Raw genomic sequence first — 22760 nt, 5'->3', positions numbered from 1 at the left:
CTATCTATCCATCTATCTATCTATCCATCTATCCATCTATTTATTTATACTTACTGTTTACATTTTCTATAAATATTTATTTCTATATAAAACTCAGTTGTGTGGAGTTATTGTGTGCCTTTTCTTGTAGCTAAAGAGTCCATTTGTTCACTAGACATTAAGTCAAGGTTACTATTTTGAGTTGAAGCTAAGTGTTTTATTGCTTTGTGGTTTAACATGATTTAAAAGGCAAATTCATTGTTATGGTTACTTTAGAAGACTGCTTTTGCATTCATGAGTTAAAAAGAGAGCCAAGCTAATTCAAAGAGTTAAGTTAAAGGAACACAAAACATGACCTAACTCGCTGCCATTGGACAGACAGTTACAACATAGGCCTACTCTTATCTTTCACAGAACAGACAATTATCATTTGTTTTATCTATTTGAGACTATGTAGCTGCTCTATGGGAAATAGAGCATTATATCAGCCTATTCAATTGATAATGACCAATGGGTGCCAGTTTCTAAGTAGTTAACCATATTAACATAACAATATATGTGGCCTAGACATGGATATTATTATAAAATACCAATTGATGCAGGTTAGAGTTGTCCTATTCCAAAAAGAAGGTATTATTTGAATTCTCCATCAAAAAATACATACAATAGACATCCAATTTGTTTTTCAGATGGATAGGGTACAATTGGCAATTATAAAATACCAATTGATGCAGGTTAGAGTTGTCCTATGCAAAAAAGAAGGTCATATTTGAATTCTCCATCAAAAAATACATACAATAGACACCTTTTTTTTCTTTTTTCGCTGCCTTTTTTTCGCGGCCTCGTCCATGGACTCGTCCACGGCCGGCCGTTTGCGTCCACGTCCACGGCCTCGTCCACGGCCGCGTCCCCGGCCGTCTGCGTCCACGGCCGCGTCCACGGCCGCGTCCACGGCCGGGACGGCCGGCCGTTTGCGTCCGTGGACGCGGCCTCGCGTCCACGGACGTTTTTTTCGCGTCCGCGTCCATGGACACGTCAACGGCCGCGTCCATGGACGTGGACGCGGCGGCCAGCGGCTGTCTCTCCTAGTAACACATCTCACAAAGACTGAAATTCTGTTTCCCTATAGGTGAATCCGTTACAGCTGCTGAATGTTGGGGTCCCATTAACTTAACTATACAGGAAAAAACACACTAAAATAAATATGCTTTAAAGGAGTAATACAGACCAAAATAGGACCCCAATGTTTCCACAGACGTTCTTACCTGGTTCGGTTGATATGTCTCATTTATGCAGCTGTTCTGAGATCTGTAGATTAGTCCCCACTGCTAAAACGGGCGTATCGCCTCTATCCAAAAGCGCACATTTCGGCCGCTTCCAAAAAAAAATCTTTTATGAATCGTCCAGACATGCTTCCTACAGTCACCACACACAGTGTTTTAGCGAGACGCTCTGTGCATTGATGTAAACAAAGCAATGAGCACGGCCACTTCCTACCTCGGGTCTGAGAGCTAGAGCGGAAGTCTCGCGAGAATCTCGCGAGAGCTCGAGGCAGCATTGCTTTCTTTAGCCCTGGTAAACAGGCTATTAACCCTTCACAGGCTACAACAGCGTGTCTGGTATGTCTAGGAAGCATGTCTGGACGATTCATTAAAACAGATGTTTTTTTTTCAGCTGAATTTCAGTCTTTGTGAGATGTTGAAGAAATTGGTGAAGAAATTGTTTGGTAAGGAATTTATTCCAGGACTTTTTAAGATATTCCCTGATTATTGTGGTCGTTGTTTGCAGCCCTGCTCCAGAAGAGCACAGGGGACTCCTGTCCCTGTGAGACTCCTTGCAACCTGACCCGCTACGGCAAGGAGCTGTCCATGGTCAAGATCCCCAGCAAGGGCTCGGCCCGCTACCTCTCCAGGAAGTACGACAAGTCAGAGGACTACATCAGGTATGTGAACGAACAGGGACTCTCTCCTTTCCCGGTGTTTCGCCCGGGTGGCCGTGGTTTTGAGCAGTGGCGAAATTAGACCTTATTCCCCATGGGTTTTCAGATCAAGGGGGCCCTGAACAAAGGGGCCCGGGTCTGTTGTCTTTGCGCGAGTTAAGTGCAAACTACAATGATGGCTTTTTTAGAGCAGGGGCTAATTCATTTTGGCAACAAACCATTAGTATTAATATGACAAATGAGATTCTCTCACTTTTAGGGTACGGATAATTTAACAGACAAGATTATTGGCAGTTTTCAGCTCCAAATCTGAGGACTGTAGGTGATCGGATAGGGTTTTTGTGAGGCTGAAGACGCTTTCCAGCATAAAAAGTATGATTTTATAGTATGGTTTACATAGAAGTCGGCCAATTGTCTTTCACATATTCATTTATAATTTATTTATTTATTCCTTCAATATTCTTCATCAGAATTGCGGTTGTGGGGTGGGGGGGCTTAGGGGGGATTTTTCATATTCCTTGCGATTATGATTGACATTTTAAGTTTGCAGAGTGGCTCGTTTTGAATAAGGGTCATTCCAGAATTGGAGGACATTTTGGCTTCCGATTTTTTGAAAAAAATACTTTATCTTTTGGGTTAGGGTTAAATGCTTCAAATCATTGAAGCTATCAATTTTTTTAACACCAAAACTAGCTGATCTACAAGCTCCCTCCCCTCCCAGAATGATAGGTAGTGTCAGAATAGGTCTGGTCTATAGCAGAATAGGTCTGGTCAAGCAGCTTATTTCTATTGACTTGGCCTACACATTGCAATTTGTAGGCCTGTCGGGTGGAAAACTCTCATGTCTAAATACTGTAACTTTTTTAAGATTCAAATGTAAAAGTAGCAGATGTACAAGCTCAATTCTTTTTCCAGCTTGCTGATCTGTGACTTTTGATGCTTTTGTGTGACTCTGTAGTGCAGGGGGTCTTCAACGTTTTCAGGCCAAGGACCCCTTAGTTGAGAGAGAGATGAAGCAGGGACCCCCACAACCTTTTCATAGATTCTATTATTTAATCGTTTGACAGCACAATCATCAGTGTATTTTGGATTCATGTCAATTTGTGTTTTCAGATATTTAACCACTTGAACCGTCAATACTTAATAATCTTGACCTTTCACTCTGTACTTAGACTGCTCTTTTCCCCCTCTACACCAAACCTCTTTGACGAAAACAGACGATCTACAAGCTCACAACGCCTCGCAGCGCGAGGCGTTGTGAGCTTGTAGATCTGCTATTTTTGGCTAAAGTTCTCAGAATATGGACGCTAGGGTTCAAGTGGTTAATATAAAAAAAGGAGAAAAAAAAGTTTCTATCACACAAAGATGTGGAGGACCCCCCTGTAGTAACCCGGACCCCCTGTTGAAGACCCTTGCTGTAGTGTGATCAAGTAGAGGCGTTAGTTTACCTAAACACAAAGAGTTAAAATACGGAGATAAGAGGTTTGGGTGAGGATCAGGTCTCTCTCCACCACGTGGTCCAGCCAGGCAGGTCGTTCTGGAGTCCATTATTACGGCGACTCCAGGGGCGTCAATTGGGTATGGCAGGGGTATGCAGCTGCCATACCCTGGGTTCAGGGGGGGGGAAATAAAAGTTACTTTTAAATATAAATACATGAATGTCTCTTTATCTGTGCTGGTTATTATGTTGTTAAAATACAGTAAAATAACTACAAATGCAACATTTTACAAAATGGTCACTTCAACAAGGTTTTATAATTGTATTCTCCACATTTCAGCTCCACAGGTGCAATGCATTATTGTTAATTGTGGCACATTTACTAACATGCCAAGTTTAGCCGCACTCGAACAACTGTCAGGCTGCCATATGCAGCCAAGAAACCTTAGAAACGGGACTTTGTCCAGTCAACATGACTGGTGTTCAAGACACCAGTCATGTTGCCATACCTTAGCTTTTTCTGAACTGACGCCACTGGGCGACTCCCTCCCCGTCCCGCGGTGACGGATGCTTGTCATCTGGGATCGTTTTGTAGCTTGTCTCACTCATCCACCCCATAATCTCACGGTCGTTACGGTGATGTATGTTAATTGCCGGTGGTGTGACACAGTGCCATCGCCCATAATTTACTGCCGACATGAAAATGACACAATGTAGTGTGTGTTTAGTGTAATCACCCGTGGATTTATTACGGCGGCGCGGCTCGTTGAGGCCACAGTGAAACGATAAGAAAATGAACTTTCCATGGATTGTATGTGACGTCATTGTTTTGGTCTTATTATAAAGAAAGTGGTTCTCAAACTTTTTTTTTTTTTTCATATCGTCACTGTCCGACAGAAACCTCGTATCTCCGAGTTTCAAATTTGTATGTTCTTCCGCAAAGTAAAGCCCTGCTTCATCGCACATGGCCGTCGCACAAAAGTAGTGGAAACAGCAGATCTACAAGCACACAACGCCTTGCAGTGCGAGACGTTGGGTGCTTGTAGATCGGCTGTTTTCACTAGTTTAAATCATTTTTAAAATGAAAAATACCAAACGAACGGTTGTGGACATACAAGGTTTTCACCCGACAACGACGATATCCAGGGAAGGAACCCCCAAAATGAACATGTGTTTGGAAATCCATGGACTTTCGATGGATTTGATTTGCGACTGTCAGGTCACAGTTACTATGAAAAGCTCCACCGGCTGTCAGTCAGTCGGTCTGTCAGTCTGTCCGTCACGTCACACTTTTGCCCTACTCTGTCCGGAACCGTTACCCTATCCATGCCAAACTTTGCACACACACTCCTTGGATGGCAACTCACAACCTCCAGCCTGATCCTGATTTCTCACATGGCCCTCTTCTAGCGCCACCGCGTGTATCAAAAAAGCCCCTTTCAAGAAACCCTCTCATTGGCCGCCTGCACAATGCACAGCCACTAAAAAAAACAAAAAAAAAAAAAAACCCATTTCTCGTATTCCCTCCTTGGCTATGATTGCCTTCTAAAGGTTGTGTATGCGACCTGACGGTCGCTTATAGGGAGTCTTACTGGTTTTGACATTGTTGTTTTGGTCTATTTATAAACCAGTAGTTCTCAATTTTTTTCCATTTCCAAGGAATGAAGAACCCCCCAAATCAGGGGTCATCGCCATGCTGGCTTGCGGTGGACATTTTTGTCAGAATATATATTTTTTTGCCATGGACATACAAAATGTGTAGACAAACAGTAAAAAAAAGTGTTTTTTTTTTTCAACAGGGGTTCATATTTTAGATTGTAATTAGAGAAAAGAAAAAGTGAGTGTTAAAATGTTTTCATTTACTTTGTTCTATCGTTTTAGCACTTTTAGCATGCTAAAACGTGGTGGCATGCGTACGGATGGGGGCATGCGTACAAGTGGCTAAATATGTATTTTTAGACAGAATAAACCTGGAATTTCTTTATTGCTATTTACAGTAACCCCAGAAGTCTCATCTGCCCATGAAAGATTGCGGTGCATCTTGGGAATGGGCTTATAATTCTGTGTAAAAAGACATATTTAGCCACTTGTACGCATGCCCCAGCCACTGAAATCAAAATAATGAAAATCTCTAAAACGATAGAAATGAGTGAATGAAAACATTTTAACTCTCATCTTTTACATTCTTTAATTACAATCTAAAATATGAGCCCTTGTTGTAAAAAAACAAAGTTGTCCTTTAAACTGATTGTGATGCTATATTATTAACTCATACTTTGATAAGAGCTGGTCAATAGAGGCTCATACCGGTACCTAACTAAAACTTAGATGTTCTTTATTTCCAGAGACAACTTCCTGGTGTTGGACATCTTCTTTGAAGCCCTGAACTATGAAACGATAGAGCAGAAGAAAGCCTATGATGTAGCGGGTCTACTGGGTAAGCATCTTCATCATAGACCAGTGGTTAGGGGGACCCCTGGGTAATTTGTAGATTTTTATTTTATTATTACAATTACAAAACCACTTTATACAACCCTTTATACATTTTTTGGCCATTTGAAAATAGCCAATCTACAAGCTCACGACACATTGTGAGCTTGTAGATCTGCTATTTTCAAAAGATTTTTTTAATACATTTTATACATTGGCAACTTGTGCAATGGGACCTTCTGCATAGTGAGTACTTTATACTTTTGGTACTTTAAGTACATTTTGATTATTTGTACTTGAATTCTGAACTTTAGCTTTTAAGGGCACACCACACTTTTATTCTACGCTGCAAAAATCCGCTCCATTCCCATTGAAATGCAACGGTCACAATGCACTTTGAGGGCAGAATCCGCCCTCAAAGTGCATTGTGACCGTGCCCTAACAGAGTATTTCTACATTGCAGTATTACTTTTTCCACCAATAACAACTCCAGTCAGAACTGCGCTTGTCCTTGCCATCTATTATATGTTATTGTTGTCCTCTTCCTATACAGGTGACATTGGGGGCCAGATGGGCTTGTTCATCGGAGCCAGCATCCTGACGATCCTAGAAATATTGGATTACATCTACGAGGTACAACCAAGGCCCTGTATCACCACACACCTGAACCACGTGCACAGCTGCTACAGCTATTGTGTATCTCTTATGTGTAAAATATTCACATAATTAATAATATATAATAACTAGAAAGATGCAATTGGAAATTGCGAGTGTGGTTGCTGACGGTTGCTGACTATATTCTACAGTAAGCTAACTGTCTTGTGAAGCTCCACCAATTGATTCCCTATTGATTCCCACTTCCATTGATTCCCTACTGATTCCCACTTCCATTGATTCCCTATTGATTCCCACTCCCATTGATTCCCTATTGATTCCCTATCCCTGCCATTTACCTTAGGAATAGATCAAGTTTCCCCAGGACTATAATGTGTTGCCCCTAATAACCTTTTACACATAAAACATTATGGAAAATAGGGCTAAATGCTTGTTCCCAGAATCATGCTTTAAATCACACTATATCAATTGAATCCATTATAAAAAAATAAAATCTTCAATAATGTAAAGAAAATATTGTTTTTTTCTTCCCAGTTTTGTCATTATAACATAGTTGACCCCGACCCCACACACATTAGTGACAGCAGTGACAATACAGCAGTTGTCACTGTATTGTCAGTGCTGTCATATCCTACATATCCAGTGAGGAGCCCCCGACGGGAGGACATAGAGTCAGTTGTGTTTGTATAGACCAGAGTCCTCAACAGGGGGTCCGGGACCCCCAGGGGGGCTCAGAGTTACTCCAGGGGGTCCTTCAAATGTTTATGTGATAGAAAAAAATAATCTCCTTTTTTATATTAACTCATTCTGAGCCCAGGACATTAACGGATTAGGGGGTCCAGAGTGCCCCCTCCCGGCCCCATTAACGGCCGCTGTCTTATTTTGAAGGCCAGAAGTCTAGACCGGAAGTACTTCCGGTCTGACGTCATCGGATCGTGCGCCGGAACCGATGCGTGTCCACGTGGAGTTGTGTAATGGCCGACCGGGAGCTTTTATAACTGTGTAAAATAAGCGAGCATCTGCCTCCATCCTAGCTTCTAAAGTGTAGTTTTGAGATAATGGACATTAAAGATGAGATCGGCCGTCCACCTCAATGTTATGGGATGACTATTGTGTGCTCGTGGAGCCGTGATGATGACAAATCAGCGCGGATTTCGTCTCCGGAGCGTCGGCCATTGTACTAGGTATTTTTACTCGCCGTTACAGTAATATATTACTTTTCCCGCGACATCGCGTGGATGGCACTATAGATACTCTATTACTTTTCCCGCGACATCGCGGGGTTGGCTTTTAATGAGTTAACCACTTGAACCCTAATGTCTGTATTCTGAGAACTTTAGCCAACACTGTGAGGCGTTGTGAGCTTGTAGATCTGCTATTTTCGGCAAAGAGGTTTGGTGTGCTGTCCTCACCAAGCATGCACATTGAGCTTGGTTATACAGCCAGCTAAACTCTTATCCACATAAGAACAGCCAGAGACAAGTGGAATCCTTCTGATGATTCTTTAAGTAGAAAAGTGTAAAACTGAAAACAGAGATACAGACAATTGTCATTCTCACTAAAATGCAGTGTATGACCAAATAGAGGACTTGTAATGATGTAATTCAGAAATATACAGTAAGTATGCAATAAGCATTTTAACCCTACCAGTGCCAGCCCCTAGATGGCGCCAAAGAATGCCAGGCTTTCTCCCATAGGCGAGCGCATTAGCATCCGGGGACTCACGTTGCAGTGACGCGCGTGCTCACGTTCGTGCACGTCATGGAAAGGTCCCGGATGATAATGCTAACAGAATAGCTATTCCCATTTTGTTATTTTAAAGATCATTTTTCGGCGATTTTGCCGTAAATAAACCTCGCGCCACATCCCTAAAAACACAATCCAGAGATATGGGCCTCCAAAGATGTGGTTTTTCATTGGATTCGGCGGCGATTCGCGGCTACGCTCGCGGCTCACGGCCGGCATGGCTTCCCCAGGATTTGGACCACTGGATTTTAAATTTAGGCTCAGGCTTCAGAAGGCCTCAGATCATTTTATTCATTTCATTAAAAATCCCGAACATGTTCGGGATAGGCACACTGGACTACGTTCCGGAAGCGGCGCTGAACATTCGGTGAACATTGGGGGTCTCAAAAATGTATTTTAAACCATTTTTAATGGAATATATCGTCGGACCATGTAAAATGGCTAGCTGGCTAGCGTAGGACGAGCCAGGACCACCCACGACTCTACAAGCAGCTCAGGGTAAGTCAATTAATAAAAAAAAAAAATGTTTTGGATTGAACATATCCCGAACATGTTCGGGATAGGCACAGAATGAGTTAACATTAGGATTCTATGTAAAGTGTATACTGTACATGTAAGCATGTAAACACAATTTCTCCCAACAGGGTTCTCTTGCTAAGTATAACCTTTTATATGTATAAAATAAACCATTACTAGAGTGAGTTGTCAATTATCAAGGTAGGTAGGCCTATTAGAACTAGAGGCCAGGCTAGTAGGAACAGAGTAAACAAACACTAAATGCATTTCAAATGCAGATTATGTAAATATGAATTAATATATTGTTACAAAGTTAACATCATAACAATAAGAATCACTTACAGATTATGCCTTTTTGAGGGCAAAACAAGAAGGATGGAGCTGGATTGTGAACAGAGCATGAAAACAACACACAATACTCATGTCAACTAAACTTCCTGTAGCTTGTAAGAAATGTCCTTCCACTAAGTTTTCCCCAAACTAAGGTTCCTACCTACAAAGGTTCCTATGAACAGCATTTCAAACCACCACTAGGTGTCACTGTTTTTTGTTCCACAACATTTGGTGTAGAGGGGAAAAAGAGCAGACTAAGTACAGAGTGAAATGTCAAGTTTATTAGGTATTGACAGTTCAAGTGGTTAAATATTTGAAAACTGACATGAACCCAAAATACACTGATGATTGTGCTGCCAAATAATGAAACTACTGTATATGGAATCTATGAAAAGGCTTAGGGGTCCCTGCTTCATCTCTCTCTCAACTAAGGGGTCCTTGGCCTGAAAACGTTGAAGACCCCTGGGCCCTGGTATAGACCATTGGTTCTCAAAGTGGGTTCCGGGGAAACTGGGGGGAGTTCCAGGGGCTAAAAGGTAGTTGGGAACCAAATGGACCCTTATGTAACTCAGAGAGTGTACAAATGGAACCAAATGGACCCTTATGTAACTCAGAGAGTGTACAAATGGAACCAAATGGACCCTTATGTAACTCAGAGAGTGTACAAATGGAACCAAATGGACCCGTTAGGAACCAAATGGACCCATTTGGTTCCATTTGTACACTCTCAGAGTTAAATTAACATTGATTTTACAATATAAATCGGGGTCTCAGTGATAGAAATATACCATTAAATGGGGGTCCGTAGCCTAATGTATGTCAAACTGGGGGTCCTTGAGCTGAAAAAGTCTTCTCTCATGGGGGTCTCTGGCGTATCTTTTCAAATGGGGGTCTGTGGGCTAATAAGTGTATTATTGTGTAGTGTATAGTGTATATACAAGTGTATATACAAGCTCACAGCGTGGCACCAAGTGCCGCGTTGCGAGCTTGTAGATCTGCTATTTTTTAAGAAAAAAAAGTGCAAGTCTTTGAATAGTTTGACCCAATTGTATAAAATAATGTCTTCTAAATCCTTCTACTAAATCAGTGTTTTTTTGGGCCATGGACCCCATCTCCAAATATGTTGTTCCAGGGACCCCCAGAAGCAGAGATTTGAGTTACAGAAGATTGCTTTGAAACATATATATTCAAAGATTTGCAAATATTTTCAAGATCTTTTCAAAATAGCAGATCTACAAGCTCGCAGCACGGCACCTGCTATTTTTCAATAGCTGAAGCATAAAATAATTCCAGGTCTTAATGGGTTAAAAATCTATCCCTATTTTGACTCACATAGCAGACATTTTAGTGGCTGAAAATATAGCAACGGCAGCCTTGGTCCAAAGAAGGTCAATCGTGGAACCAATCATTATTCAAAAGGATTGTTCCATTACATTTCAGCAAGGTTTTCTCAAGGGAACGAGGTTTTATAAAATCATTAATAGCTCTTCTAAAGTTCTGTCTGAAATGGGCGAAGCAGACATTTATAACGATAAGATCGTTCAATGTCATCCGTGTCATTATAAATTGACCAACGTTGTTCTGCTTTAAAGAGGTGGTGCCATAGTTTGCCTGTTACAGATGTTGTCCAAAATCATGCAGATCGGTACACAGTATCTCTGTAGCCGTTAAATGGAACGGGTATTTCTTACATTGATGCTCCTACATATTAGCATGCAAGCACCAGTTAAAGTTACTTTCCATCCCTCATATACTGTGTGCACAGTGCACATCCCATAATCCACACACTGCACATCATTTCGGAGCTCATATCTTTGAACGGGTAAGGGCTAGTTAGTCTAAAAGCGCCAAATTTTGCACAGATGTAGCCCAGAGCATGCTCTAGTCTAATGATTTAGCTAGGGCGCCCGAGTCGGCGACCTTCGGGGTCGCCACAGCGCGTATAATCAATTTGGGCTCCCGTCGACTTTCTATACAGGAGGAAAATACACGTTTTCAGGCCAGGGACCCCTTAGCTGAGAGAGAGATGAAGCAGGGACCCCCCACTACATATTGTATAAAATTGTGTAGCAGATTAGAAATGTTCATAGATTTCTTAGACAGCTTAGACTTGTTTGACAACACTGTCATCATGTTGGAGTAATGTGTATTTTCAGACATTCAACCACTTGAACCATCAAATCCTTTAGTCTGCTCTTCTTTGTCAAAAATAGCAAATAACAACGCCTAGAAAAGACTAAGCTTATTTCCATAGGAAACCATTGAAGTATCTCATATAACATTGAATGACAGACGGATAGAACACAGTACTATGCAGTAGATATAGTAAAAACAAAAAAAAACAAAAAACTGTTCGGTAACACGATAACATTTTATCTAATCTTTTCATTTAGAAAAATAGTAAAATTAGACGATCTACAAGCTCACAACATTTCACAATACAATACGTTTTGAGCCTGTAGATAGTATTTTATTGAGGATTTCTTAAAAAGAAAAAAGAAAATAAGTATATAATGGGACCTAAGTGATTAAAACTAGGACCAAACCATTATTAGGACGGTATGGTCTTTAATTGGCTAATTGGATGATTACAAAAGGAATATTACAATTATGGCTGGGCAATAAAAACAAAGGATATAAATGGTCATCCCAATGTATGTAGGCTATTTCACAATTCAGCCAGCACATAAAATGAATTTCATTTTCAACAGTTTCCTACAAATAGAAGATACAGTTTGCTTGGCGGTGTGTCCCTGTTCCGAGCTGTTTCTATAGCTAATCTGTCTGTGCCTGACCTTAACTGAGCACAGAGAGATCGTTGCCTTTTACTAGGAGTTGTAAAGGAAATGTATTTGAAATGCCAAAGTAGTAATGAAATGAAAGTCGTTAAGCCGAGGTCCAAACCTGAGGTATATGGCAGTGATTAACCCATTTAGCCCTGAACACATTATGACGCAATATTTTATGCTTTAAATATAAAAAAAAAACAGCAGATATACAAGCTCACAGCGCGGCACCGAGTGCCGCGCTGCAAGCTTGTAGATCTGCTATTTTTGAAAAATCGTGAAAATTTGATTTTTGACCCGATTACATAAGTGTCTTTTGAATCCTTCTAAGATTTTTTGAAAAAACGATGTTTGTATGTCAACAATCTGGCCAGCCATCGTCAAAGAAAAGGTCCTTTTCACTTCAACTGGAGCTCAGTTAGTCTGTTCTCGAGAGACTACTATGTCAGTGGTTCTCAAACCTTTTCATGTGAAGGACCCCCAAACTGATATTTATTTGGCCACGGACCCCCATCACAAAATATCTAGTTCCAGGGACCACCCAGAAGCAAAATTTGAGTTACAAACGTTCGCTTTGAAAATACATATATTCAAAGATTTGCACACATTTTCACAACTTTTTTTGCAAAAATAGCAGATCTACAAGCTCGCAGTGCGGCACTCGGTGCCGCGCTGTGAGCTTGTATATCTGCTATTTTTCACTGGTTAAAGCAGTCAATAATTCTAGGCCTAAAGTGATTAAGGATAGAAACAAAGCCACTATATCTTCTCTGTCGGTACAAAACTGTTACTTTTCAGGATTCAAAAAATAGCAAAAGTAGCAGATCGACAAGCTCGAAAAGTGTCGCTTCACGCCATGTTTGGCGCTTGTAGATCTTCTACCTTTGATGCTATTGTGTGACACTGTAGGGTAGAATGATCAAGTAGGACGTTAATTTACGGACAAAAACACAAATAGGAGATTTCTTCCCGACAGCAACGATAGCCTACACAGGTATGTATAAAAAACAAGTCTGTGAATGCAGTGCTTTGCACCACAGAGGAGGCATCATAGTACTGTAACTCTGAGTTCTCTCTCTCTCTCTCTCTCTCTCTCTCTCTCTCTCTCTGTCTCTCTCTCTCTCTCTCCCCCTCTCCCTCCCTCTGCCTCTACCTCTCTCTCTCAGGTGATGAAGCAGCGTCTGCAGCGTGTGCTGAGACCCCAGCAGCAGCAGAAGGAGGAGAAGCAGCAGAACAAGCAGCAGACCAGCGCCGTTGCGACCGTGGGACTGGAGGATGTGAAAGCTAAGGTACAACACAGTCAGTACATACTGCTGTATGTGCAGGGACGTGCTGGGCCCCTGATTCAGCCCGGGGAAAAGAGTTGCAGAGGCCCTCATTGCGCGCTATAGAGAGAGATCTCTCTCTCTATAGCGCTGCTGCTACTCAAAGATTTGTCATTTCAGATCATGACAAGTGACAAGCCAGTGGGCCAATTACTGTACATAAGTTATATTTTGTCGTTGTCGGGTGGAAACCTTGTATGTCCAAAACCGTTTGTTTTGTATTTATCATTTTAAAAATGATTTAAACTAGTGAAAACAGCCAATCTGCTGTTTTCACTACTTTTGTGCAACGGCCTTGTATGATGAAGCAGGGCTTTGCTTTGCGAAAAAAATTATACATTTGAAACTTGGATATACGAGGTTTCTGTCCGACAGTGACGATTTACTTTGTTGGCTGCCCAGCCCCCAAAATGGAACGAAGGCTGACATTTTATTTTTACATTTTTTCCTAATGGCCGGCCTGGACCGGCCGGGAATAAACCGGCCGTTCGGGAGTTGTCCTGCTTTTCCCAATGGCCAGCACGTCCCTGGTACCAATGTATAGAGACACCAGGCACGTGCACACATAGACATCAAAGGGGGCCCTTTTACCCGTCTGTAAAAAAGTGCCCTCTCCAGACCATGAATGCAGTTTTTACTATGGTGAAAGAAATGCAAATGCCCTCTTTCCATGCCATACCTGAAGGCAGCATTCAAGAGAATGACCTTGTCCAAACTCTCCTGAACTTGAATGCAACTTCTTATGTTGAAAGAATTATTGAAAATAGCCGACCTCCAAGCTCACAACGTACGCGTCGCAGCGACGCGTTGTGAGCTTGGAGGTCTGCAATTTTCAATATTTTCACCAAAAAGGCCCTATGGTAATTTTAGCCCCTGCCTCTCTAACATTCTCTGCGCGTCCCTGGTCCACACCACACACATAGGTGCTGCTTGACACCACAGTTATTGCGACCGTCAGGTCGCAGTTTAGTATCAAAACCTCCACCGTCCGTCCGTCCGTCCGTCGGTCACACGTCACACGTCACACCTTTGCCCTGCTCATATCTCCGCATCAGTATGACATCACACTGCTTGGTGTGTGCCGTCAGGGTCATTTGTGTACGGTGTGATGTCATACTGATGTCAGCAGTGTGATGTCATACTGATGTCAGCAGCTATGTCTCTATATATGGAGTTATATGTTGTTTGTGTCCAAATATGGGGCTTGTGAGGTCAGACTTAGTGAGATTCGTCGGTTATCTCCATATATGGAGGGAGAACCAGCTTATGAGCCGATGAGTTGTGTCAGAGTCGAGATCCTGCTTGCATCTAATCTGTCGGTAGATAATGCCGGTCTTATATAAGGGTCATTTGTGTACGGTGTGATGTCATACTGATGTCAGCAGTGTGATGTCATACTGATGTCAGCAGCTATGTCTCTATATATGGAGTTATATGTTGTTCGTGTCCAAATATGGGGCTTGTGAGGTCAGACTTAGTGAGATTCGTCGGTTATCTCCATATATGGAGTGATGTGTTGGTTATCTCCATATCTGGAGATTCAACCTTCAACGGTTTTGACATCTTGTTACTAATCTGTCAGTAGATAATGCCGGTCTTATATAAGGGTCATTTGTGTACTGTGTGATGTCATACTGATGTCAGCAGTGTGACAGGTTGGTCGCTTATCTCCCGATTAGGGAGTCTTACTGGTGGTTGCCGCTCTGAGAAATGGGTCTATGGGGCTATTAAGCCGTGACATCATTTTGTAGTCAGACCTCCAAGCAGATTTATTGTCAATATCTGTCCCTCGCTATTTCAACAGATCAGAGACAAAAATAACGACCAAAGTATAATTCTACCACTTTCCTTTCAACAACAAAGAGAAGAAAAATTAGTAAATAGTAAAAATAGTAAAAAGATTCACGGGCGCTGGGGCCTTTTGGCCCCAAAAGTTCTCCTCTGCCTACAAAATGATGTCAGACTTAACAGCCCCATACTGTAGCTCAGTGTTTCCTGTACTTCCTGGGCCATATCTCTGTAAGGTTTTGTTGGTGTCTAGTGGTTCTCAAAGTGGGTGCCCGTCCGTGGCACCCAAGGGTGCCGTGACGCAAGTCCAGGGGTGCCTCAGAAGGGTTAGGGTTAGGGTTAACCCTAACCCTAACCCAATATTTGATAATATTTTGAATTGATCAATATCACTTCAGTTTAACCACTTACAGTATATGCTTTAATACAATCTTTTCAGCCTACATTACACCTAGTTTCTTCAACAAAGATAGCCGATCTACAAGCTCACGACGCTTCACGACGTGACACGTTGTAAGCGTGTACATCTGCTGTTTTTTTGCTGAATGATGGCGATTCTGATTGATATCTTTATTCTTTATTGATCGTGACGTAAATATATGCCACATGCAACATACATCTGAGATCGTCTGACCCACCATAATCAAAAGGATAACGCAAAACATGCTTCCATTAATTTGCGTCCCCCTCTAGTATCCATTCAGAACTCCCTGTGGGCTTCCCCCTTCACCCACCAGAAGAGAAGCATCTTATTTCAGTGATACACCACTCTGCAGGCCGCAGCTGGAAATCAAAGACAAGGACTTCTGTGATGCAAGATGTTCCACGACATAAATGATACATGAGCGGCCCTAACCATGTCTTCATGCTGTGGTCATGACTCCAGCCAGGGGCGTCACAAGGGAGGGGGGGGGGGGGGAGTGGGACTGAGTTACTAGGGCCCAAGGTGGAGGGGGCCTTAATTATTTTATACTATAGCTATGGAAAAATAGCAGATCTACAAGCTCGCAGCGTGGCACCGTCGTGAAGATGTGCAAATCTTTGAATATATGTATTTTTTTAAGCGAATATTTGTAACTCAAATGTAGCTTTTTCTGGGGGGGGGGGGGGGGGTCCCTGGAACTAAATATTTTGAGATGGGGGTCCGTGGCCAAATTCATTTTGGGGGTCCTTCACATGAAAGGGTGGTTAGGGTTAGGTTTGAGCACCACTGACATAGAAACATAGGTTAAAAAAAAAAAAAAAAAAAAACATAGAAGGATTTGAAATATTCAAAGACTTTTTCACGTTTTTTCAAAAATAGCAGATCTACAAGCTCGCTGTGAGCTTGTATATCTGCTATTTTTCAGTAGTTAAAGCACAACATGTGAGTGAATCCTTGTACCCAGGGCCCAGAATTTGGTTTGACACGCCTGACTCCAGCTAAAGGAATCCCGCAGCTAAAACATTTGAATCCTATCAGAGGACAACGGGTCCTAACCCTCTTATGGCAATTTTTGGAATTCCAATGGACCCAATATAAACTGCTGCTCTGCAAAGGAAACTGCTTGTGACCTCTTTTCCAGTGGTGGAAAGAGTACTTTTCTTTTACTTAAAGTTATACCATGTAACTTTTTTTATAAAACAAATCTTAAAATTGTCCTAACTGTTAAATCGCTAAAGTTTTAGAACACCCACTCCGTTAATTTCAGCTTCTAAAGCCTTCTCTTTATATGTTTTCTATGAGCCGTGAGGGGGGGAGAATTTCGCGGCAAAATGACGTCATCTGCATCATGTGTTTACGTTGGCCAATCATATCGCCGATCATAAACACATGGTACACTACCGGCCAATCACAGGCGCATCTTGCTGACTTCTCAGGAAGTAGCTTGCCTCAACATAACAACAACATACTCGGGTGAAGGAGTCCGTTTCTCCGGAATGCCTGAACGCACAGGAACCAGGGACCCCTCTAAAGATACATCTCGGCGAGCTGCAGGCGGACGCGGTGGCGAGAGGCCCGGTCCGCGGCGAAAAACGGCCGAAAGACGCGGACGCGACCGCGGTTTGCTATACAGCTCTGACCACTAGTTGATCTAGTTTAAATATTGAATCAAGCAAACCAGTAAGACTCCCTAATCGGGAGATAAGCGACCGTTGGTCGCTTATCTCCACAAATAGGCCAAAAGTTTGTTTTACCAATTATTACACTCTATGTGAACATTTACATCAACAAATCCCAAGTACAGGGCATCATCTGGGATACAATCCCTTTTATGCCCATATATGGAGATCCCTAACATAATCCCTTTCATGCCAATATATGGAGATCCCTAACAGAATCCCTTTTATGCCCATATATGGAGATCCCTAACAGCATCCCTTTTATGCCCATATATGGAGATCACTAACAGCTAACAGAATCCCTTTTATGCCCATATATGGAGATCCCTAACAGAATCCCTTTTATGCCCATATATGGAGATCCCTAACAGAATCCCTTTTATGCCCATATATGGAGATCCCTAACAGAATCCCTTTTATGCCCAGTTGGTTGCTAGGGTAAAAAAACATGGTTGCTATGGTAAACAGTTGGTTGCTAGGGTAAACAGTTGGTTGCTAGGGTAAAACCATGGTTGCTAAGGTGGTTGCTAACGTACACTAACAGACCAGCAACAACAGACTGTTGCCACAGCAACGTACACAAAGGTTTGTGTACACATGTGGTGTGATGTCATACTGAAGATATATGACATCACACCGTACACAAACAAAGGTGTGACGTGTGACGGACGGACGGACGGACGGACGGACGGACGGCCGGTGGAGGTTTTCATAGTAAACTGCTCCCTGACGGTCGCAATTAAAAACTGTTCAGGGTGTTCATAAAAGCCTGATTAGACGATAAAATGACCAACAGTTTTTTTTTTAAAGTGAAATATCCCTTTAAAGTAAGAAAAGTAAAAGCACTCATTGTGCAGAATGTCCCACTTCAAGTTTTCAGACGCATACAAATCATTTGAAAATAGCAGATTTATGGGGGATCGGCCGTATACTGCAGATAAATATTCTGATCATAAACACATGGTACACTACCGGCCAATCACAGGCGCATCTTGCTGACTTCTCAGGAAGTAGCTTGCCTCAACATAACAACAACATACTCGGGTGAAGGAGTCCGTTTCTCCGGAATGCCTGAACGCACAGGAACCAGGGACCCCTCTAAAGATACATCTCGGCGAGCTGCAGGCGGACGCGGTGGCGAGAGGCCCGGTCCGCGGCGAAAAACGGCCGAAAGACGCGGACGCGACCGCGGTTTGCTATACAGCTCTGACCACTAGTTGATCTAGTTTAAATATTGAATCAAGCAAACCAGTAAGACTCCCTAATCGGGAGATAAGCGACCGTTGGTCGCTTATCTCCACAAATAGGCCAAAAGTTTGTTTTACCAATTATTACACTCTATGTGAACATTTACATCAACAAATCCCAAGTACAGGGCATCATCTGGGATACAATCCCTTTTATGCCCATATATGGAGATCCCTAACATAATCCCTTTCATGCCCATATATGGAGATCCCTAACAGAATCCCTTTTATGCCCATATATGGAGATCCCTAACAGCATCCCTTTTATGCCCATATATGGAGATCACTAACAGCTAACAGAATCCCTTTTATGCCCATATATGGAGATCCCTAACATAATCCCTTTCATGCCCATATATGGAGATCCCTAACAGAATCCCTTTTATGCCCATATATGGAGATCCCTAACAGCATCCCTTTTATGCCCATATATGGAGATCACTAACAGCTAACAGAATCCCTTTTATGCCCATATATGGAGATCCCTAACAGAATCCCTTTTATGCCCATATATGGAGATCCCTAACAGAATCCCTTTTATGCCCATATATGGAGATCCCTAACAGAATCCCTTTTATGCCCAGTTGGTTGCTAGGGTAAAAAAACATGGTTGCTATGGTAAACAGTTGGTTGCTAGGGTAAACAGTTGGTTGCTAGGGTAAAACCATGGTTGCTAAGGTGGTTGCTAACGTACACTAACAGACCAGCAACAACAGACTGTTGCCACAGCAACGTACACAAAGGTTTGTGTACACATGTGGTGTGATGTCATACTGAAGATATATGACATCACACCGTACACAAACAAAGGTGTGACGTGTGACGGACGGACGGACGGACGGACGGACGGACGGCCGGTGGAGGTTTTCATAGTAAACTGCTCCCTGACGGTCGCAATTAAAAACTGTTCAGGGTGTTCATAAAAGCCTGATTAGACGATAAAATGACCAACAGTTTTTTTTTAAAGTGAAATATCCCTTTAAAGTAAGAAAAGTAAAAGCACTCATTGTGCAGAATGTCCCACTTCAAGTTTTCAGACGCATACAAATCATTTGAAAATAGCAGATTTATGGGGGATCGGCCGTATACTGCAGATAAATATTCTGTGACGACTTGAAAAGTGTACGAAAAATGGAAATCGACGGCAGTGGCTGGATTATTCATGTCGTATTAAAGCCCTTTGCACACAGGACAGTTGAGTTTCTTCCGTTTGCTGTATGAATAAAACGCATTGGATTTGGTGTGCAATGCTGTGCGCAATCGGCGCTGCGGATCCCAAAAGGAGTCATAAAAGGAGTGATGAGTTTTTTACCGCATGCGACAAGACGCACAAATCGAACTGGGTTCGATCGAGAAAAAAACGCACGGCCGCAGCCACTCGTCGCACGGCTAATTCGGATCCGGTGTGCATGAGGTCGTAGAGAATCATTGTTTTCTTTAAAAAAAATGAAATTGTCCGTTTTATCCGTGCGGATAAACGCGCCTGTGTGCAAAGGGCTTAACTCGGGTGGTCAATGAGTTGTTAAGGTGGTTAATTGTGCGATACGATGACTTGACATGTTGATCTTTGCTGCCTTCTCTCTCTCTCTCTCTCTCTCTCTCTCTCTCTCTCTCTCTGTGGCGTCAGTTCAGAAAAAGCTACGGTATGGCAACATGACTGGTGATGTTGCCATACCTTAGCAACAGGCATGATACATTTATTTTAAGAAGTACATTCTATTTTCCCCCCCATTTCTACAGTTTATTGGGCTGGATATGGCAGTCTTGAACGGTTGTTCAAGTGCAGCTAAACTTGGCATGTTAGTAAACGTGCCACAATTAACAATAATGCATTGCACCCGTGCAGCTGACCTGCAGAACCTGGGAATATACCATTTTGTCAAGATGGGGAGAATACAAGTAGGGAGAATATAATTATAATAGGCCTAAAGTGAACATTTTGTTACATTTTGCATTTGTAGTTGTTTTACTGTAATTTAACATAATAATCAGAACAGATAGACAAAGAGACATTCATGGATTTATATTTAAAAGTAACTTTTATTTTCCCCCCTGGACTCAAGGTATGGCAGCTGCATACCCCTGCCATACCCAATTGACGCCCCTGCTCTCTCTCTCTCTCTCTCTCTCTCTCTCCGTTTCTCAAACCCAGGAGCCCAGCGACGCGCTGACGCGGAGTCAGGGGGAGTCAGGGGCGTACGCCAACACGCTCCTCCCCAACCACCACCACCACCACGGGGGAGGAAGAGGAGGGGGAGGGGGAGGGGGAGGGGGAGGAGGGGGTGGAGTCCGCCATGGCGGCGTGTTCGAGGACTTTGCTTGCTAGGAAAAAGCGGCGGCACAGTTTGTTCTTGTCGTCGTCGTTTGTCGTTTTCCTCTGTCCCGATGATGACGACAAAAGATGAGTGAGTGAGTGAGTGAGTGAGTGGTCTCCTCTCCCCAGGAGGGGGCGTCCAAAAACGCAATTGTTCCCAACCCCCCCCCCCCCCAAATGCTCATTTCGTGCAAATCAGTCTAAAAGCACCAAATTTTGCACAGATGTAGCCCAGGGTATGCTCTAATGATTTAGCTAGGGCTCCCGAGCCGACGACCGTCGGGGTCGCCACAGCGGCCGAATCAAGTTGGGCTCCCATCGACTCTCTATACAGGAGGAAAATACCCAGACAAATGGCCCCACAAAACGATGGTTTGGTAATGAGTCATCACTTTTCACAGTTTTGTGGGTGTTTTGTGGGGCCATTTCTAGCCCAAGGAATGTTTTTTGTGCATAACAAATGCTTGCAATGGATTCGGAATCATGACAAACCCCTAGTTAGACCCCTCACATCCTACTTAAAGCAGAACTTTTTCTGGGTATTTGCAAAATTCTGCAAAAATGTGGCGCTTTTAGACTGATTTGCACGAAATGAGCATTTTCTCCCCTTAAGGCCCCGCACTATTGTGCAACATGTTTGAAAATATGGACTACCTCCAAACAGACAATCCCCCTCCCCACCCCTTCCATCTTTGCCCCCCAAGGTTGGGAAACACTGCGTTAAACAGCCGAGACCCTCGGAATCTCCGTCACAGCCTCTTCTCCTTGTTCTGTCACCACAGGAAAAAGCTACAGCCAAAGTGGAACACCAAACGTGCGCTGCTAAAACAGACCACTACTGTATGTACGTGTACGCGTTGTAGGCACAAATTGGACAATGTAATGTTTGGAGTTTTTGGCCCGCCCCGCCCCACCCCCACAATCCCCTATCCCCCACTCCCCCGTCCCCCAGCTTTGTTCCACTTTCAAGTTCGAGAAGCGAGAAGCAATTTTTCAATTTCAGGACCAATCGTTTTTTCTGGTACCTTCATTTTGTCACCACTATGAGAACAGGAACTGCTTTGTCATCTTGATCCAATTTACGCTCAAAGTGAAAAGAAACAAAGAACAATCCGATTGATTGATTGATTGAGGGAGATCGGGATCGATCGATGATCAGCGATCACCTTAATGATTGTTTGTTTTTTGGACCATATACTCCTCAAACTACTTTGCTTCATTCTCGGAAAATACACCTGTACCATATACCGGTAGTACTGAAGCATTACACCAAGGTAAATTATGTATTTATTATTAAGAGATTACTATAATTACCCCTCTATATTGTATACAATATAAAGAAAATATATGATGCATAACAACAGGCCATAGTTCCATTTCCAATCAGCCTATAGAATATGAGAGAATATTGTGAATTTATTTCATTCTAATCATTTATTATCTTGGATTTGGAAGTCGACATCCTTCCAACGCTGTTGTCGGACGGGTACCTCATATTATGTCCAAAATAGTTCAGGATTCTAATTGAAAATTTGCACACACAAAAAAAAAAAAGAAAAAAAAAAAAGACGATCTACAAGCTCTCAACACGTCGCGATTCAACACGTTGTGAGCTTGCAGATCGGCTATTTTTCTACTTTTGTGAGTAGGGCCTTTATTTATGAAAGAAACATAAAAGGTTAAAGGTCTCGTGACAGGCTATTTTTTACAAAGTGACAAAGCACTTGCCTGCAGGTGTCACTGTTGAGGGATATTCCCTGTCAATCATCACCTCTGCTCCGCCCTCCCAGGATGAGAAAGAGAGGGGAGGGCCTCGGAGGAGAAGGGGTGGGATTAAAGGACTGTACACAGGAAATGACTTATTTGGGCATTTCCTGCTCAGAGCAGTTTTTCTCGTAGGCACTAAAAGCCTCACCTGATGACACGTGAAGGTGAGTTTCAGTGATGTCATCAGAATCTGCTGCAAGTCACATGACATAAGACTGTCATGTGACAGTGGGCATCGCCATCTTCTGGCTATAATAATTATTCCCCTGTCTTTAGAAGGACGCCCCCACTGCCCTTCAAATAAATAAACTACATTATTTTGTTTTCTACTTCCTGTGTACAGGGCCTTTAAAGGACTGTGACATCAAAGTCCAGGGGCCAATCACTACACTTTACCGATCCTGATTATTCAGAAAAACCCAGACCACAGAAAG

The 22760-nt window shown here is 42.7% G+C and overlaps 1 protein-coding gene across 1 annotated transcript in view; it reads left to right on the top strand.

The window, feature by feature from the left end:
- asic4a (acid-sensing (proton-gated) ion channel family member 4a) overlaps positions 1-20571 on the top strand; it is a gene marked incomplete at its 3' end in the record, with an annotated part of 310423 nt that extends 289852 nt beyond the window's left edge. Inside the window, exons 6-10 of the mRNA XM_080752929.1 lie at positions 1768-1921; positions 5702-5793; positions 6340-6419; positions 12949-13071; positions 20398-20571. Of these exons, the coding sequence (XP_080609055.1) occupies positions 1768-1921; positions 5702-5793; positions 6340-6419; positions 12949-13071; positions 20398-20571 (623 nt within the window). The remainder of the gene's footprint in view (positions 1-1767; positions 1922-5701; positions 5794-6339; positions 6420-12948; positions 13072-20397) is intronic.
- Positions 20572-22760: the final 2189 nt, after the last annotated feature.

This window comes from Nannobrachium achirus (genome assembly GCF_963921795.1).
Source record: "Nannobrachium achirus genome assembly, chromosome: 22".
NCBI lineage: Eukaryota > Metazoa > Chordata > Actinopteri > Myctophiformes > Myctophidae > Nannobrachium > Nannobrachium achirus.
This window is presented reverse-complemented; position numbering and strand designations above follow the sequence as displayed.